The 20,000-nt window shown below is 41.3% G+C and overlaps 2 protein-coding genes across 3 annotated transcripts in view; both read right to left on the bottom strand.

Annotated features, from left to right (window-relative positions):
* Positions 1-3,501, bottom strand: part of LOC125031246 (DNA ligase 1-like) — a 13,714-nt gene extending 10,213 nt beyond the window's left edge. Inside the window, exons 1-2 of one of the 2 annotated variants that reach the window (XM_047621891.1) lie at positions 3,380-3,486; positions 81-206 (exon numbers count right to left, since the gene is read on the bottom strand). In XM_047621891.1, coding sequence (XP_047477847.1) covers positions 81-206; positions 3,380-3,401 — 148 coding nt within the window. In that variant the 5' untranslated portion in view covers positions 3,402-3,486. Of the gene's footprint in view, positions 1-80; positions 207-3,379 lie in introns of both variants that reach the window. The other variant, XM_047621892.1, reaches the window with a different exon arrangement.
* A 5,761-nt stretch (positions 3,502-9,262) lies between these two features.
* LOC125031301 lies at positions 9,263-18,214 on the bottom strand. Its single transcript, XM_047621975.1, has 8 exons — positions 17,219-18,214; positions 16,875-17,079; positions 13,744-13,831; positions 12,420-12,525; positions 11,847-11,998; positions 11,415-11,595; positions 10,285-10,430; positions 9,263-9,927 (listed from the first exon to the last, which is right to left on the bottom strand). Exons 1-8 carry the CDS (start codon positions 17,649-17,651, stop codon positions 9,733-9,735), a joined length of 1,506 nt encoding a protein of 501 aa, XP_047477931.1. The 5' UTR covers positions 17,652-18,214; the 3' UTR covers positions 9,263-9,732.
* Positions 18,215-20,000: the final 1,786 nt, after the last annotated feature.

Genomic DNA, 20,000 nt, shown 5'->3' with positions numbered 1-20,000 from the left:
TGGAGTTTCTTATTTTCTATCGATCCCGTAGCTTTTAATTCAACTTCAAGTCACATAATCAGTTCATGGATAACACTTACGCGAGCCGAGAGTGCACTGAACTACTGGCTCCCCTTTATCCGAGAGAGACAGGGATGGGGTGGGGGATACACTCGCTTCCCCAGTACGGGACGCAGACAGGAATATATCCTGTACGGATAGTAGAGCTGCGAGAGATGATGAGGGGGGAGGTTTGGTAGAAGGTAGTGTTGCCAGTTTCAAAAATTTCTTTAGATTTACTGAAATTCTGACCTACTATTTGAATCTAAGAAATTATTATTCTTTCCTTTTCCAACGGTGTCTGATATTCTTCAGATTTTTACAAATCTTTATCGAGAATTCAAAATAGGAGGCATGAATGGTCCCTCTAATCCCCAGTAATCATTCACCGACCCCCTTTCAACCCCCTAGCTATTCAGTGACCCATTGGCAGCTGGGGGTGGATATTGATCACTTTGAGACCCCCTACTATTGTACATTCTGTTTAATCATTATTTTAAATATGACAATCAGGCCCAAAGCAGATGGGAGATACAATTTCAATGCAGCAAAAGGAAACTTAAGGTTCTTCTTGGAACAAATTACAGAATAATACCTTTGTTCTGCGAGTAATTTCCTTTGCTGAAAACCACAGAGCAATACAGAACCAAAAGCTAATTTTTTCTTCGCTTCTGTTGACTGTCTGCATTGTTTGGTTTTGAATCACTTTTTTTGTCATATAGATATGACACTTAATAGGCTCAGATATCAAATTGTGATGGCTACTAGTGTCTATTTCTTCTGCAGAGCCACCATATTGTTTTAAAAATGACCCAGAATCAATGTAACACTGTAAACTCTCTCTTGTGCTTGTCAAGGAATGGAGTTTCCCAGCACTGTCAAAAATCCTGGTCATGAAAACACATGTGCACAGAAGATTATCATAAGCATTATATATATCAATAACTATTAAAAATATTAAAGACATATAACAATATAAAAATACATTAAATACATAAATATAGGTAATTGATAATTACAAAATGTCCTAAGTCACTCATGTAAGCATGATGAGTGACTTAGATAAAGATTAGTTGACCTTCTCTTGTTATGGATTTTCTCTATTTTCAATTTGCACAAGAAATGCAATATATGAAAAGTGTCTCAGTTTTCCTCAAATTACAATTCCATAACTTATTTGGATGAAAACTTGATTGTCAAACACTAAAACTGAATCTTACTGCTACCTACTTTAAATAATAAAAAATGAGATTTATCGTGCCTCTCATCTGGGGTATTTTTTAGAATATATCTAGATCTTAAAATCCATCACTGTTTATTTTTCCTGTAAGTATGCACTAAGCTAGGGTAAATTGAAGATGGTATTCATGTTCAAGAGAAAAATTTACAGTCATCATTACAAGAAATAAGCAGCAGTAATGACACAAATAAATGAAAAAGTTCATGGAGAGCAGCTCACAGTCTCACTGAAGGCCACTTAGTGCTCCTGAGTTTCTGTTATATCTTGCTGTACATACTGAGGAGAAGACATTTCCTGGAGGGTGTTATAGGGCAGAGCCCCCCAGCAATGCTTGAAGAGCACACCCAGTCATGGCAATATTTCCCAGTAAACATGAGGCTGCTGCAGAAGTACCTGTGTTGCTTCTTACTCTATTTTTCATGCTCTATAAGATGGAAGTATCCATTTCCCTCTATCTCTGTGTGCCAGTCGGCAGAGTATGGCACTTTTTGACAAGATCTCTGGTGTGCAAAGGTAAAATGCTCAGGGTGCCAGTGTGCACCACTAGACATTCTGGTGTGCTGGTGTGCACTGGCGAATTTGCTTTGATTCGACATTTCACTAATGCAAAGGGGTATTCCTTTACACTTTTCTTCTTTCAATTAGTCTGGGTCATTCAAATATAGACACTATACAAGTACTGGAGAGTTTGAAATGATCTGTGTTAATGAACATGTCACCATGGCATTGTTAAAGCCAAACCTCATGGCCATATGACCCCTAAGACAGTGACAATTAGGATCTTGAACAATTCAGTGCTCTTCTTTAGGGTCAGAAAGTCTGGCTTTTCTATGCCCGCTTTATTTGATTATTTGTGTCCTTGTGACATCGTTTGTGATGTGATAGTCGACCTTTAACAACAAATAAAGATGTTTGCTGTGTTAATATGTTTGGTAGGTGATATAATTGTTATATTAGTATACAATGCGATTCTCCTATATCGGTTATATAATGGCTATATAATATGAGCAACGCAGCATTTAATGTCTTGTTGTGTCCCTGTTGTCATCAGAACCCAGGCTTATTGAAGCAAAACTACTGGTGTATAGGAGCTTTGGGACAAAAATATCTGCCATACTCTGCAGACTGGTCTATGTGTAGATCTCGGGTAACATTAACCTGCCTAATAATTTGAGCTGCACTGGATTTTACCAACACCTTCACTGGGTCATGATGCCACACCATTCCTGAAATATGGGTTTTTGGGGGCACATCCCCAGCAGTGCAAATTCACAACAACTCCTCATCCCTCCCTATCTGACTGAAAAAAATTTAATACGTGTTCTTCGGAGTCACCTGGGAGGAAAAAATGGACAATATGTAGTATAAGGTAGTGGCAGAGTTGGGTAATAAAACCTACATGAAATGACAGAACAATACAAACCCAAACAAAGTTCTTCTATGGCAATATGTGTGCAAATGCTTCCAAAGAAAAGAGAAGATTCCCCAATTTAGGCTAAGTCGCTCATCTTGTTTACATTGCGAGGGTGAATTCTATACGCATATACTGCCACGGGGGTCCAGGGGGCATAGCCCCCTGGTAGACGTATATATTACTATGGCGGTCTAGGCACATGTACTACCACGGTGTTAGGTTTGGTTGGATGTTGGGTTAGGGCATTTTGTTCAGCAACCACGGGGGTCCTGTTTTACTCCATGATTTCCCTGATATACTTCATGCCTCCCCTGCTATCGGGACTTTCAAATCAAGATTGTCGTTGGAGACGGTGATCATATCTCCTGAACGATTCACTTGCACAAGGAACAATGGCTAGAATCGTTAAAAAAAAACAGTGGATTTCATGCAGAAAAATATCAAAATTATTTCGAAAGTAACCCACTTCCCTGTCCTTCATATTGACCATGGGGGATCTTCTCTTTTCTTTTACGTATAGCACCCTTGGGAAGCATTTGCACGTATATTGCCATAGAAGAACTTTGCCTTGATTTATATTGTTCTATCATTTCATATAGGTTTTATTACCTTACTCTGCCACTACCTTGTACTACATATTGACCCAATCCACTTAACAACCTGACTAAAATCCCGTAATTACTGACCTGCAGCTCTTTTTTGAATCATATTTCACTGATTGAAATGGAGTCGGTGAGGGAGACGTGTTCGCTGCTGTACATGTGCTGCCTCTCTCGTGCTGCTTCGAGGATCCAGGCAGATGTTTGAATCCGGAGGCGTTCGGCTAAGGGCGTTCTTTTAGGTTTTGTATTAATGCGAAGTCTCCTTTAGCTCTCTTTCTGGGTATTAATGCGAAATCTCTTTTAGGGTTTGTATTAATGGTGCTCTTATGCCAATTCTCTTTTAAGTATTGTATTACCGCGAACTCTATTTTAGAATTTGCATTAACTCTTTCAGGTTTTGTATTAATGGTCCCCTTGTGCGAATTTCCTTTTAGGTTTTATATCAATTCCGTTCTTGTGCGAATTTTCTTTTAGGTTTTGTATTAACGGTGCACTTGTGAGAACACTCGTATAGGTTTATATTGATAATGCTCCTGTGAGAACTTTCTTTTAGGTTTTGTACCGATGGTGCTCTTGTGCGAACTCTCTTTTAGGTTTTGTATTAATATACACTCGTGCGAATTTTCTTTTAAGTTTTGGATTAATGGTGGTCTTGCCCTTAAGTAAAAGGGTAAAATGTTATTTAGGGAGACTGTCTTCCGCCCAAAACGACTGAAAAAAAAAAAAAATTGAGCAATGTGTGAAGCATATACTATTGAGAACTTTTTTCTTGTAAGATTGTTGTCAAAACTTGCCTCAACATTTGATTTAACTATCAGTTTTCTTTATGAATTATTATTAAGTCGACTATTTTTTTTTCTAAGAATTTAACGTATGTTTTAGTTGATAACAGTTGCCTTCTGTTGCTAAGCCTATCCTTTTCGGGTGCTTACAGTTACCCTTCAAAATCGTGTATTGACCTTGATTTTTTTTTTTTTTTTTCTTTCTTTCTTTCTTTCTTTCTTTTTTGAGTCTAATGAATTTGAGTTTTTAAAGTGCAATATAGATAACGTCTTTTCCTATAAGTCTAGAGTACTTCTTCGGGGGGGGGGGGGGGGGGGGGGGTTACACTATACATTTTAATCTTCATATTGAAGTTCTTTCTCAGATATTTTGAGTGTAATCCTGAAAATCGTGATCATTTTAGTTTTCTTTGTATAATTACTACGTAAATCTCATCGTATTGTAAAATAATTGACTTTATCACGGAAAGTACACATTCCTTCGTTGCATAATATTTTATTGGTAGATTTGGAAGCTGAAAAAGTATACTTGGAATTGCAAGCAAAAATATTACTTTTGTGACTTTTAGCATATATCTCGAGCTTCGTGAATTCACCTTAATTTGAGAGGTCATTTTTACCCATAAAGATATCTCCAAAATCGATTCTTTTAAAAGAAAATTAGTATTACATTTAAGGTACTTTTAGTCTTATAGGTATCTTGCTTGCCTTCTGCTACTTAGGCAAATTTTAAGATGCTAACTTCGCCTCTCCGCCACTATTCATCAAATACGCCCAGTTCTTAAAATCACTAAATGTATTAATATTTTTGAGAAAGTCCTAATCTAGCAACTGCTTTTCTTCACAACACGAGAAATACAGCCTAAACTATCGACTGAATTTATATATGACTTAAAGAAATAAATAAAGAAATTTTGAATAATGATAATAAAAGAATGTATAGCCAGAAACCAAGTCCGATTAAAATTGTAAATGTAATAAATAATCGAATAAACGGCAGATATTGTGAAATGCAAACAAAACGATGAAAAAAAAAGACTGTCCCTTATCTGTGTGTATTTGTTTCTACTAATAGATAAATTCACAAAATCCTAAGTAAGGCAAAATCAAAATAAGCGATCAATATTTGACGTTTAATATCAAATACCTAAATTTGATTTTGTTTCCGACTTACGCACAACACACACACACACACACGTATATATATGTGTGTGTATGTGTGTGTGTGTGTGTGTGTGTGTGTGTGTGTGTGTGTGTGTGTGTGTGTGTGTGTGTGTGTGTGTAAATAATGTCCACCAAGGCCAGACGGTGGCGCTTCACACATCTGTCCCCGGTGGCTGCCCCTTCATGTTGGAATTCCAGGGAGTTCCTCCCTGAACCGGACGCAGGTGTCGGCTCTGCTTTCGCTTCTGATTCTTCGGCGGGCGGAAGCAAGCACCTGCCTCGAGGGGAGCCGCCGAATAAAAGGGCAGGCATTAGGTAGAGGAGCGGTACACAGGCCGGGCCATATTTAGAAGGCCCGGGCGAAGCTAGAATTTCGCAAATCATAAAGAAGAAGTAGAGGAGAGGGGGGGATGGGAGCACAAAGATGAAGAAGACACACAGGGTCGGTCTAGCTCGCCACTACCACGCTCTTGACTCCCGGGGAGATGTGATCTCGCATCCACCTTCCCTGATGTGTAAATAACCCCGAAAGCTAAGACCCCTTTTAGTTAGCTGCACCAAAACCAGCCTCTGTCATAGTGATATCTGATGAAACGTCCAACGTCCTTTTATATATATATATATACATATATACATATATACATATATATACATACTGTATATATATATATATATATACATACACATGTATATATGAAAGGAGAAAACACACTACCGTGTTGATACTATGGTATAAAAAACCCACACTGTAAAAACTAGATTTAATTGAAAATGAGACTACAGTTCCGGAATCCACCTGAAGATGGAATCCAGGTGGATTCCGAAACTGTAGTCTCATTTTCAATTAAATCTAGATTTTACAATGTGTTTTTTTTATATAACATGTATATATATATTTATATATATATAAATGTGTGTGTGTGTACATATACATATGCAAATATAAATTAATGTGACTGCCACGATGGTCCTGTGGTTAAAATATTGAACTCCGACCCTCGTGGTCCCGAGTTCAATTCCCCGCCGCGGCAGTTGTAAAGTGCCTGCGCTCTGACTAAAGATATGAGCCCATTGTCACGGCGAGAAAACGACATATCGCCTAGAGAAGTGTCATTAGGAAAATCACCACCGTGGAACAAGTGAGAAACCACTGAACCGCGGTTTATAAGGAAGGCATTCAATCAGGCAAGGGCTGATTGATTTGGCTGACAAATAACCTCTCAGTAATGAATTGAGAGAGGCCAAAGTCCTGACTGATGAATGATATATATATATATATATATATATATATATATATATAGAGAGAGAGAGAGAGAGAGAGAGAGAGAGAGAGAGAGATAGAGAGAGAGAGAGAGAGAGAGACATACACATACATATTTATGTATGTATGTGTGTGTGAGCATATAGAATGTAAGTTATGTAAAAGCTAAATAATCTAATGCTTGAGGCCTTGCTCATCAGTTAATGGGCCACTATTATTTGGTAATTTTAGAATTCACTGTGTATTTCATTCACGTGAGTAAGTCGCTTGTTTACTTTGCTCTTATTTAAAGTATTACCTGTTTTTTCAAGCTTCATAACACCTTTATAGAACTTCACAAGGGGCTTCCCTTGTGAAGAAGAGAAGTGTAAAGGAATACCCCTTTTTATCCTGCGTAAGATCCGTTCCCTTATTTGTAGCTGTGATGGGTGAGTCTTGTTGCAGTTATTGCTTCCATTTTCCATTCTTGCAGTGGCAATCACTGTATATATAACGTATCTCCTAAGTAATATACAAGCGGTATCGAGTGGTTGTTATATAATTGTTATTGCTAGATAGGTCTATTTCATTATCTTGATTATTCGCTTTTTCATGTATACTTACCACTTCAGGTTTATTTCGAAGTGATCTTGGCAGAAATATAATGCGTCCAAAATACCAATACTCTCTCTTCTTAATAAGAAAAAGGTATCAGATTATGGTGTTATTTTCCTATCAAGTTCTGTGCCATTAGCGTGCAGTACACGCCTTTGCCTGTGACGATAATATGCAGTTGTAGGTACACTGGTACCGCTCCTTCCTTTAACTGCTCGTTATCAAAACATTTGATCAAGGGTCACTGAGCTCTGTCCCTTTCCACTCGATAGCCGAGTGCTATATGCAAAGTCGGTAAAAAAAAAAAAGTATCATTACTCGGGAGTAGATGAAGTTGAAACGATCACTAGGAGTTGATCCGGATATGTTAGTTCTTGTTGTTTTCAAATCTCGGAACAGATGGAGTTTCATTATGTGTTCGAATATTGTTTCGGAGTTGATATTGCAAGTTCCTCGTACCATGCCACCATTTGCAATGGAGACCTCTTATACCATTTGTAGTGTCATATTTACGCTTTACTCTAAGGGACTATCAAGTTCCGAAACATCGAGATTAGTTATTACGAAGCCAATCGTGTCGCTTGTGGATCCAGCGACACCAAGCAACTAGCTCCACCAGAGACAAGGCTAGAAGTGGGCACCCTATGTGCACGACGGTGGAAGATTATCAAGTAAATGTCATACAAAACTACAATTCAATGTGCTCTATGAAAGTTAAATAGGAAGCTTGCATTAAATTGCATGAATATCATGAGTTAATGAAAACCATTTGATACTCACAACTCGCAACACGGTAGGTAGTTAGTTGCCATGTCCCCTTACTGTGGGCCATTTTCTTCTTAGTTATTTACTCTCATTATTATTTTTTTAACAATCCATAACTACTGCAAGGGATGCGAACCCTTGCTGTTCCGCTGGCTGCAGCACTCAGATTCAGAAATCGTTGGGCAGTTGGAGTGGATGCACGGCAGCGGTGTCGGGGAGCCGACGAATATGGGGCTTGGCAGATTTACGGGGTTTGCCTATGAGGAAATCCTGGACGAGATGTTTCTACCATCGGTGAGGGCCATGTTCTTCACCGATCCGGATCCATTTTACCTGGTCCAGGATTAAACATCCCTGTCCACACAAGTGTCGTAAAGGTGTGATTACGGCAACACAATTTAGGGGAAAAAATTATTCTAGTGGTATTTTAAGCTATAACCAGATCTGTATAGATGTAATTCGTAGAAATTTTTTAAAATTGCCCCCCTCTTCTAAACGACGCCCCTCTCGGGGATATCAATATCAGGTCGAGCTCACAGCACCTTTTCTAACCGTTATCGTCGTCGTATAATATTGTTAAGTCAGAAAGAGTAAAGATGTTTTTTTTTAGCGAGTATACAGCCAGGAAAAAAAAATAATAATCATTACCCTATGCGTAAACTAATATGAAAAATCGACGAACTGGTGTGGAACAGCGAAGCTAGGAAGTTAGCACAGTAATTAGTTGTTAACAGAGAGAAGCGCTCAGCTAGTCATTGACCACAAGTAAAGGTAACGATATTTTTTTCTGATTATACATTAAACAGCTGGAACGAGATTTCCTGAAGCCTTTGTTTATGTAGTATAGAATAATAAGTAATAGATATAAATGGATGTGAGAGATGAAACTAAGATGTAAGCGTGATCAAAATTAGGTGCAGGAATAAGGCAGTAGTTTAGCAGAAGCAATTAGACCAAATACGGCTATTTCATTGCTCATGAAAAGCTGCACTAAGTAAGTGCTTTTGAGGTACATAATATCAAATAATAATATAATAATAATAGTAATAATAACAATAATAATAATAATAATAATAATAATAATAATAACTGACGTTTATAGTGTGTGGGGATAGGTTAGTTAACGTTACTGTACACACACACACACACACACACACACACACACACACACACACACACACACACACACACACACACACACACACACACACATATATATATAAGGATAGATTACTTAGTATCATACAAGAATATTTACAATTTGGCTATCAATAAGCAAGGCATGCACAATTGTGTGTGTATATGCCACCACCGTCCCAAACAGAGAAATGCATTTTTTAAATTCTAATTTTATTGAAGATGTTTGGTTATATGCCCTAACACCTTTGTAAGTTATTGGAATTGCCATTACACAGTTCACATATAAATAACAATCCCTGTATTATCACATACCACAATGTTAACCCGTAACCATTTACACATGAATTACAAGTAAAAGTTGGTAACGCAATAGTTGTCAGTAATACAGGCATAAGAGATGTTCTATAGTACAAGAAAAACAAAGTTATGGATAAGAAAACATGTGTACTGTAAATAGATAAATAAATAAGATATATATACACATGCAGACATACATACACACACACACACACACACGTGTGTGTGTGTGTGTGTGTACATATAATACTTATACATATATTACACAAACATGCATACACACATATATACATATATACATAGTGCACGCGCGCGCGCACACACACATACACAAATGTGTGTTTGCGTATCAAGTTAGCTGATTCATGCCATTAAGAAAGAAATATGGAGCAGAAAGACATCTTTTATATACAGATGAAGAAGTCTTCCTGGGGTTAGCAAAAAGTCCAGTCCCTATGGCTGAGTGGCCTGCAGGGAACGGGGCAGGGCGGCAAGCTCTCCGCCACGCTCATCTTGGTCCTTCCGAAGCCTGTGTAGTTCCTGCCGTCGCGCCGCGTCGGGAAGGGCCGCGGGTTTTGGCGCCGACCACGAAATTCCTTCGCGCGGCAAGTGTAACTGTCGTGGCTCATCTGAGAGGAGAGGGGGGGACGTGAACATTATTGTGGCTGAATATAAACACATGTAGGCTACGTATTGTATATGCATACATCTCTCTCTCTCTCTCTCTCTCTCTCTCTCTTCATTTGATTTGACCCAATCATAGTACATTTGTTCTCGTGTGTCAGGCTTATCCTTCGATGTCCTGACTACTGTGCGTGATTCATATAATAAACATTAACACTAAGGAAGATGAACAGCAAAATTAAAATTACTGCTCGAGGTACAAAGATATGAAGAGATCTGCGTAAGGAAACCGGTGTGCATACAAATATCTGTAATCCATTAAAGCCTCTCTCCCTCTCTCTCTCTCTCTCTCTCTCTCTCACCGTGTCCTCCTTGATCTTGGGCCACAGCACGCGCCTCAACAGCCTCTGGTCGTAGTCCCAGATGTCGCTATAGGGCTGCGAGACCATCACAGCCGCGGCGTCATAAGCGAGAGCTCGTGCGTGGGAAAGCCTGGCGCCCCATAAACCTGCCGATCGTCAATGTTTATTTCCATGTTCCGCGTGTGGGTTACAATGTATTTTATCTTTGCTTATAATAACTTATTTATCAGAGAGTTATCACTATTACTGACTGTGCGTCTATATATCTATATATTATATGAATTTATTTATAGATAATTATCACTTATCCGTTTGTCTATGATGCTGGTACCGTGATCGTTTCACAAATGGAATATAGGATTAGTATGCTTTATTTCACTACTATATGCTCAATGTCAACTTATTCCCTTCTTATCTGAAATTTTATTAAGTATAACATATCTAAGATTTCGTTTCTTAGCTTGATCTAACCTTAGTGGGTCAATCCTGTTATCTGCATCTGGTTACTGTAATGATAAGGAAACAGCCCAGCATATGACTGACGGCATATGCAATCTACAAGTGTAATTTAGGTTGCAGACACAGCCAACAGTCTCCCTCTTTCTCTCTCTACCTATTCTGTCTGTCTATCTATCTTCCTCATCTCCTTTCCCTTCTCTCACACTATATTTTACTCTATACTCTCCCTCTCTCTTGTTCTGTCTTTCTTTTTCTTTTTTTTTTCCTTCTCCTTCCCTCTTCCTCCTTTTCCTATCCCTTATGATCCTTCCCCCTCCCTCCTTTTCTCTCTCTCTTTCCTCTCCCAACTACCCCCTCCTCCTCATCCCTCTCCCTCTTTTTTTCCCCATCACCTTTCTCCTTCCTTTATCCCCCTTCTTTCTCTCTTTCCTCTTTTCCTCCTCTTCCTCCATTTCCTCTATTTTTCTCCTTTTCCTCTCTTTTCCTCTTCTTCCTCCATTTCCTCTAATTTCCTCAATTTCCTCATTTTCTTCTCTTTTCCTCCTCTTCCTCTATTTCCTCTCTTTTTCTCCCTTTTCCTCCTCTTCCTCTATTTCCTCTCCTTTTCTCCCTTTTCCTCCTCTTCCTCAATCTCCTCTCTTTTCCTCCTCTTCCCCCATTTCCTCTCTCACCCGCAAGTATATATCCATTATGCGACGGGTGGTCCCTCATGAGGTGGAAGGGGAGGGGGGAGGCCAGCCAGTCCCTCACGGCCTCCTCCTCCCGCGGCAGGATGTACGAGTCCAGGTCACGTGACAAGACCACGTCTACCAGCGGGTCAGCGAAGGTTACGAATCGCCATAATGTTCCTACCTGGAGAAGTGCGTTCGGAAGGAGAGAATTAAGAATTAAAGAATTAAAAAAAAAAAAAAAAAAAAAAAAAGATAAAGAGTAATAAGATAAGAAAAAAAAGATGGAAAGCTTATTCATTTTAGAATTTAAGCGAATCAAGAACCAATAATGCTCAGCGAAACTAAATTTCCAAATCAAGCATCACAAGAAAAACAAACAAACATTGAAATAAAATAAAAATCATTTTTTAAAGAAGTGTCTTTCTCCCTGACCTGCTGCGATGCCTGGAGATCCCCCCAGGGTGGAGGCAGGTCATTCACGTCGCACAGGTCAAGGTGCGGGAAGGCGCAGTGGGCGGCGCATAGCTCGCTCCGCCCACGCTCGTCTCCCGGCTCGAGCTGGTAGTACACGCGCATCACCCAACCTGGAGAGACGCACGCATTGCGTTGCTCGTTTATATTGTTTTTCATTTCTTACTTTCAGTTGCAATGGTGTCATTATTATAATCATTTGCTATTGGGAATGGGAGTTGCATTTAATTCATTATTATTGTTATTATTATTATTATTATTATTATTATTATTATTATTACTATTACTATTATTATCATTATTATTACTATTATCATTATTATTATTGTTATTATTATTTTTATCATTATTATTATTATTATTATTATGTAGGGATTATTTTAACATGCAATAGCAATGTAGGCATGTCTATGTGCATACATACATATATAAAAACACACACAGACACCGGCGCGTTTGTTTGTGTAGATACATACATATAGATATTCACATACATACCAATACAATTACTTTATAAAAAATAAAAAAACTCACCAGGATATCGCTGAGCAACCTCCTTGGCCCGCCTGGGAATCTCCGAGAAGTACCTGTCATACACGCGATGGTCGGAGGTGTTGCCATAGTAGCTGTACGTCACCACCTGTGCAAGGGACCAGGAGTGTAAACTTATCCCACGCAGTCACTTTTTCCTTATTATTATTATTATCATCATCATCATTGTTATTACCATTATTATTATTATTATTATCATTATCATTATTATGATTATCTTTATTATTATTATCATTATTATTGTTGTTATTATCATTATCATCATTAACACTAGTCATTATTTTATTATTATCACTATAATTATTATTATTATTATTATTATCATCATCATTATTATTATTATCATTATTATTATTATTATCATTATTATTATTATTATCATTATTATTATTATTATCATTATTATTATTATTATCATTATTATTATTATTATCATTATTGTTATCAATATGATTATCATCATTATCATTATTTTCATAATATTTTTAGTGTAATTTCTTGCATGTTGGTGGTCATTAGTAAGATAGGCAAGTTTGTTAATTTTCATTATAACCTTACTTTTAGTGTAAGCGTGAGTTTTTGTTATTCAGTCGGTTATTATCACCAGCAAAAATGTTACTGGTATTTTGTTTAGCACAATCATATCAAGGTATTTCTGCCATCATTCGACAGATACAGGCTGTGGCTTCATTATAATAGTACATAATACTCTGTAGTGCCCTCCCCCCACCCTGTGTGTGTGTGTGTGTGTGTGTGTGTGGTATTTTGGATGTTAGGGTCACCTTGGGCGCGCTGAGGACCTTCCCCGGTGTTATGTCACCCTCGATTGGCCAACACACATCGTTGGGAACGTGCACGGCCGGGCCATATTTAGAAGGCCCGGGCGAAGCTAGAACTTCGCAAACCAAACCACCACCACGGATCGTGCATTGGCATCGACCTGATTCCTAAAAAGGGTCCTCATTGTAATTTTCAGTAGTTGACCCGTGACCCTGAGCGCTGTACTACCCTCCGCCTTGTGACCTCGCTCGTTGAACTGGATCCTTTGCCGACTGTCTGTTTTGCATCCTGCATAGAGCTGCATTCAGCCCTCGAAGTAAAACCTGTGAAAATGTCTCTCCTCTTTGACCCGACCGCTCTGATTCTAAACACACCCTGACAATGTATATATATATATAAATGAATGTATGTATTATGAATGTATGTATCTATGTACGTACGTATGTATGTATGAATTAATGTATGTAGGTAAATATATGTATATAGTTGCTACTCGACTCTATCTTTCAGGCACTGAATCCCTTACCTTCTGCCCGGCGCCTCTCGCGGTTGCAAACTGATTGCAGGTGCTGACCCTCGGCACACGACGCACCAGCAAGCGGTCCTCCTCGAGTCTGTGTTAAGAATGTAGGTAAATAACGAATGAAGTTAAATAAAAATTATATACATTGTTCCTCGACGAGGATGATGATATCGATAACAATGATGATGAAGATGATGAAGACGACGACGACGATTATGAAAGCAATGATGACGTCTACTGTGATAATATCACGACCCTCAAGCAGAGGCTAACAGACTGGCGCACGAGTTCTCTGCGAGAACGAGCAGCAACAGTCTGCCAGCCGAGCTGAGGGCAAGACAAGAGCGTCTACAGCCAGACAGACACGCTCAGATCAGAGAAAGGGCAGCCGAACCCGATAACTCAGACGTTATCTTTTCTCTGATTGAACTAAGGAAAGCCTATAAAACCAGTTCCAACACAGCCCCGGGCTCTGATAGGATCTCGTACCCCATTATCTCCCACCTAGGACTAGCAGGTGAGCGTGCACTCTTGCAACTCATCAACAAGTCCTGGGAAACTTCCACTCTACCCCAGAGTTGGAAGAGGGCTACCATAGTTCCCGTCCCAAAACCAAAGGAGCCGGGGAAGTACCGCCCCATCTCTCTGCTCAGCTGCCTGGCCAAGACGGCTGAGAGGATGGTACTAAACCGACTTCAATGGAAAACGGGACCCCCGCACGAACACCTTCACGGGTTCACAAGGGGCATGGGCACAGCACACAGCATAGCCACGCTCTTAAGCACAATCAGCAAGGGCCCAGCTGTGGTGGTATTCCTTGACCTGGAGAAGGCTTTTGAACTGGCAAGTCCGCTTGCCATTCAGGAAAGCCTGATCCAGAAGGCAATCAGAGGAAAGCTCTTGGCTTGGATAGGTGACTACTTCAGGAACAGGACTGCCAATGTCAAATTCCAGGGTCACCTATCGCAGCACATGCCGCTCGAAAATGGAACGCCACAAGGTGGGGTTCTCAGTCCAGCCCTATTAAACACTTTAATGTCCTGCATCCTCAACATAAACCTCCCAGTGGGGTGCCAGATCATCTCGTATGCAGACGATCTCGCTATCACCTCCACTGGACCACGCAGCCAGAATAAAGCCCAGCGTTGTCTGGACCTCGTGTCAGAGGAGTGTTGTAGGACAGGACTAAAGATCTCTGCTGCCAAATCCAAAGCTATGGCTCTGAGACAGAGAGTTCGAGGCACAAGACTGAAAATCCAGGGAGTGGAATTAGAATGGGTCAAGGACTACCTATACCTTGGGGTAAGGATAGACCGGACCCTCTCCTTCCATAAGGAGGTCCAGTACCTGGTTGACCGAACCAAAGCAAGACTGTCCGTCATGAGAGCAATGACTGGGAGACGCATAGGGGCCAGACACAAAGTACTAAGATCATTCTATGTACATGCTGTCCGGCCCATTGTGGACTATGCCTCAGTCGCTCTAATTGCTGCAAAGAAAAAGCACACAGACAAATTAGAAACAGTCCAAAATGAAGCTGCTAGGATCATTCTGGGTGCCCTGAGGTGGACGAAGGTCCTTAACCTCCTGATGGAGGCAAACCTTCTCCCCCTGGACTCACGAATCGATCTAACGGCAACACAATTCCTGTCAAATGTCATCCAGGCTCCCAGGAACACAAGCCTAAGACAAAAATTAGTCAGATGCCTCGAACAAGACGACGAGCTCGTTGCAAACAACTCCTGGCTGTCTCATACAGCCAGGGTGTTGATACGCCATCAGCTCAAAGAACAGCTTCTTGCTAAGGGCATGGACTCCCCCCACCCCGACTTTGCCGAAGCCCCGCCGTGGGCACTGAGCCTGATAGAGTTCAACATAATGAGCCTGTCAACGAAAAAGAGCCTATACCCCATGCCTAGCCTAAAGGCAGAAGCCCACAGGGTCATTGCAGCCATCACTCCTCCGGGTAGTAGAACATACTACACGGATGGATCGGTCGATCCCTTGAGCCACACTGCAGGCGCCGGCTTTGCAGCTAGGGATGCCACGCGATCCATGAGGGTAACAGACAACGCCTCCTCGCTACAGGCAGAGGCAGTTGCAATCATGGGAGCCCTAGGCCACGCGTCCCTAAGGGAAGGACACGTGGTCATACACACAGACTCCAGGGCAGCCATTGACTGTCTTCAGCACAGCTCACCCACAGACAACATCTACCTACTGACCACGATTCTCACAATGGCACAGAGAATTCTTGCTCAGGGTAGAAGAATTATCATCAACTGGGTCCCAAGCCACATCGGCATCAGAGGGAACGAGCTTGCTGACAGACTAGCCGTCGCTGGCAGGGGTATGCCCCCAAATCCCATAACGATAAAACCGAGCCTGAAAATTACTTATGGAGAAGTGTGCCTTGGTCGGTCGTACCTTCCTACGGCAGCTCCACAGAGAGGAAACGAGAACCTCCCCCTCAGCCAGCTGGTACTCAGACGCCACAGGCTATGAACCAATGGCACTCTCTGAAGTAAGGAACAGAGGTACCGAAGTCATTCTTCACAGAATGCGCCTAGGTTACCACTGTGCATGGCAGATTATCCCAACAATCGAACGCGATGAATGGTGCTGCAAGCACTGCGGCGATCCGAACGCCACACTAGTCCACTACCTAGAAAATTGTCACCATACACAATTCCTGAGACATGGACCACCCACAACAGCCGCCGTGCTGGTAAAGAGGCTATGCGAAATGCTTACACCATGGCGGCAGGAGCGCTTGCTGGCAATCCCGCCGCCACGGTAAGCACCGAGTGTCAGACAACTCAATGAGACAGCCGTAAAAAGCTGACACAGGCCGGGCCATATCTAGAAGGCCCGGGCGAAGCTTGAACTTCGCAAACCAAAGCACCACCACTGTGATAATGATGGCAGTGGCGATGACGACGGCAATGATAATGCCAACAATAATAGTGATGAAAACGAAGAATAGGAAGATGAAAATGCTCTGGTATTAACAAGTGGCAAGGCGATGGAAGGACATTACAAATATGGAGACAAAGAGATGAATAAAAGTTACAGAAGATGAAAAGAAAGCAATTACAACGACGATGTTAAACTTAAAGGAAATCTGACCAGACCTGCGCAGAATGACATGACCAGGAGCGACCCTCTCGGCCGCCTCCCTCACACACCCGCATCCCGACAGTGTGTATGTCCTTCGCTGTTGCTCCGAATGACCTGTTTCTGGGTCACCACGGGTCACCACATCCGTCACTATCTCCTCCTCTATGAATCTGCTTTCGTTGACCTTGCTTAATCTTTTGTCCTCGACTTCTTGGACACCTGGAGGATCGAAACTAAAGTCAGGAAGAGTGCTGATGTAGGTGCTACAGTGTGTGTGTGCGGGCGCGTGTATGTGTGCATGTGTATTTGTGTTTACGTTTGAGTTTATGTGTATTTCCTTGTGTATATTTATACTCACCAAGGCTCGCGGGCTTAATGGAGTAGAATAACTCATCCAATCCTTCCTTGAGATTTTTTACGTAATCCTTCAAAAGCGGAAGCCCAAGGAGTCCATTGAGCACCTTCAATGGCTTTTCTTCGACTTTCCTTCTCTTCCCCTTCTGTTCCTTCTTTTTCTGCTCTTGCTTATTCCCTCCTTCAAGATCCGAAGGAATACCTCCATTTCCTGGGGGCGGTGGAGCCACACCCGTTAGACCATCGTCTGACGGAGATGACGCGATTTCAGGAGTTTTGGGCGCCTCGAAGTGTGTCAAGGTTTTCTGTCGGGGTGCAGATCTGGCCACGCCCACTTCCTCCCTGACGACTACTGATTGGCGGGACGGCAGGTTGAACACCAGACAAGCGAAGACCACGCAGGTTAATAGCAATGGGACTCTTCTCCAGGGCGCCATTATTTTGTGATTTTCTTCTTCAGTATGTAGATATATTTGAATAGCTTGTTCTGATGTGACTATTTCAGTGTTTTCTTAATGAAATTAAACAAGCTTTCCTCCCCGAAAATGTCAATGTTGTATATGATTTTCTCCTTTTTCTTCGTTCGAATTATGCACGTCATGTTTTTTTGTTAATCATCCTCAATATCCTTATTCCTCTTTCACATCGCACCAGTCACTCTTTCCGAACTGCCATGATATTCATAATAACTGCCTAAATCCTGGAAATCCTCACGCACTTGGCTCTGAACGCTTCAATACCCCCGCTAGCTGCCATGACTTTCGGTTCAACAAAGTGCTTTACGTGTGAGGTTGATTACGATATCATAACACTCTGCTCAGGTTTTACGAGCGAAATCTCAGATAAAAAGACGCGGTGAAATAAAAGTGACAGTAGAATGAGATGCGAGGCAGACTACCGTTAATGGGCGAGCACTTGTAACGGTACACGGTAAGGAAGGGGGGAAGGGGGGAGGGGGGTATTTTCATACCGTATGTCTCCACTGTGAATGGGCGGTGGTTCGCGTAACTGTTTTCCTTCTTTTCTTCTAGACTTGTTTTTCTAGACTTTGTAGCGACATTTATGTTAAGGATTGAGGATGTTTAATCTCTAGTTGCATGGTTGTTTATTAAAGTTAGATTCATGTTTGTTTTTATACTTCTGCGTTTATGATACGATCGATTTTTTCATGCTATATAGTTACTTTTCGGTACTAGATCACTGACAGCTGGATGATTTTCTCTGTGGGAGAGCGAAGCAATTGCACTTTTTTCCTCTGAAAATTATGATAATAATCCTGTTAACACACTCTAGCTGTCCCCTTACATCTCCATGAAGAATAAGAATTATAATCGTTTTTTCATAATCACTTTTTCACGTTTTCTTACCCGTATTTTGTAGCGCAATCATCATTCGCTGTCACTTATAAACCGCAAAACACAAACCTGTCTGCTTTTAAATCACAGCGATCACACAGCCTTAAATGCGTTTAAGAGAGATTAAACTATTCGAACTTCACTGATTCAGTCCCCGCTCATACCTCGGCGCTCGCTGAAAGGAAACTAGCGAGTCTTTGAAGCTTTCCAACCCCCTTCTCCCTCCCCTCCCCTTCCACCTCCCTCTTCTCCCTTCCCCCCCCCCCCCCTTCCCCTTCACCTTTCCCTCCCTACCCGCCTCCCTCGCCTCCTCTCCTTCCCCTCCCCCTTCCCCCCGCCACCCCTGCGAAGAGGTTACCAACTAGTCAGGACCTTCAGTTCTATCAGTGGGCTGCTAATCGACATTCAGTTTACTCCCATTCACGAAATGTGATGTCAGAACATGTGTGTGCCGCAGAGGTGTTTTAACAGCTGAGGTTATCTGCATGCCAAGAAAACTGAAGATTGTCACGTTAATTATAATTGATCAGTATATGTGTGTGTGTGTGTGTGTGTGTGTGTGTGTGTGTGTGTGTGTGTGTGTGTGTGTGTGTGTGTGTGTGTGTGTGTGTGTGTGTGTGTGTGTGTGTGTGTGTGCATGTGCGTGTGTGTGTATATATATGTATGTTTATGTATATATATAATATATATATATATATATATTAAGAGAGAGAGAGGAGAGTAAAACACACACACACACACACACACACGTCTCTCTCTCTCTCTCTCTCTCTCTCTCTCTCTCTCTCTCTCTCTCTCTCTCTCTCTCTCTCTCTCTCTCTCTCTCTCTCTCTCTCTCTCTCTCTCTCTCTCGCTCTCTCTGTTCTCTCTCTCTCTTTCTTTCACACACACACACACACACTCACACACATACACACACGCGCGCGTGCGCGTGTATGTGTCTATATCTATATATCTATCGAATAGGTCTAGTAATCGAATGAATATTTGTAGCTCGCAATATATTTCAATGCGAACCTGAATATCTCAAAATCCTTCATATGTTCGCGGCTGTTCAGAGCGGAACCGCCGTTAGCGCAAAGTGGCACATGACCTTGAGGCGAAAAACTGTTTTTTTTTTCTAAGCTGAAGAATTCTTGAGTCCTCTAGTGTTTTCAAGGAATGGAAGCGCTGCGGTCTTAGAGGTGAACCAATCCTTCTTGACCTGACTTTTAATTTCCTGAACTGAAACTTTCTGTGGATGGAGCCAGTGGTTACTAACTTCTTTAGGGCGAGGCTCAATGAATTAGGCTCTCCGTAGTTAGGAGTCTGCTGCTTTTGTGTTTGGCCTCAGTGCTGTTCGAGGGGGAACTGCGTCATATCGAGGCTTAGCTGGAATTCCTCAGCAAATCGTTGACCGTTCAAGATGGTTGATGGTTTAAACAAATAAAT

Source organism: Penaeus chinensis, chromosome 12 (genome assembly GCF_019202785.1).
Source record: "Penaeus chinensis breed Huanghai No. 1 chromosome 12, ASM1920278v2, whole genome shotgun sequence".
Lineage (NCBI taxonomy): Eukaryota > Metazoa > Arthropoda > Malacostraca > Decapoda > Penaeidae > Penaeus > Penaeus chinensis.
Note: the sequence above shows the minus strand (reverse complement) of the source record. Positions and strands in the feature narration are given on the sequence as shown.

Bases quoted from the DNA above. Each gene is read 5' to 3' on its own strand.
- LOC125031301 (XM_047621975.1), bottom strand. From the start codon at position 17,651: ATGGCGCCCTGGAGAAGAGTCCCATTGCTATTAACCTGCGTGGTCTTC. The intron at 13,832-16,874 runs GTCTGGTCAGAT...TTCTTAACACAG, and splicing joins GGTCATGTCATTCTGCGCAG to ACTCGAGGAGGACCGCTTGC. The intron at 12,526-13,743 runs GTAAGGGATTCA...TCCCTTGCACAG, and splicing joins CGAGAGGCGCCGGGCAGAAG to GTGGTGACGTACAGCTACTA.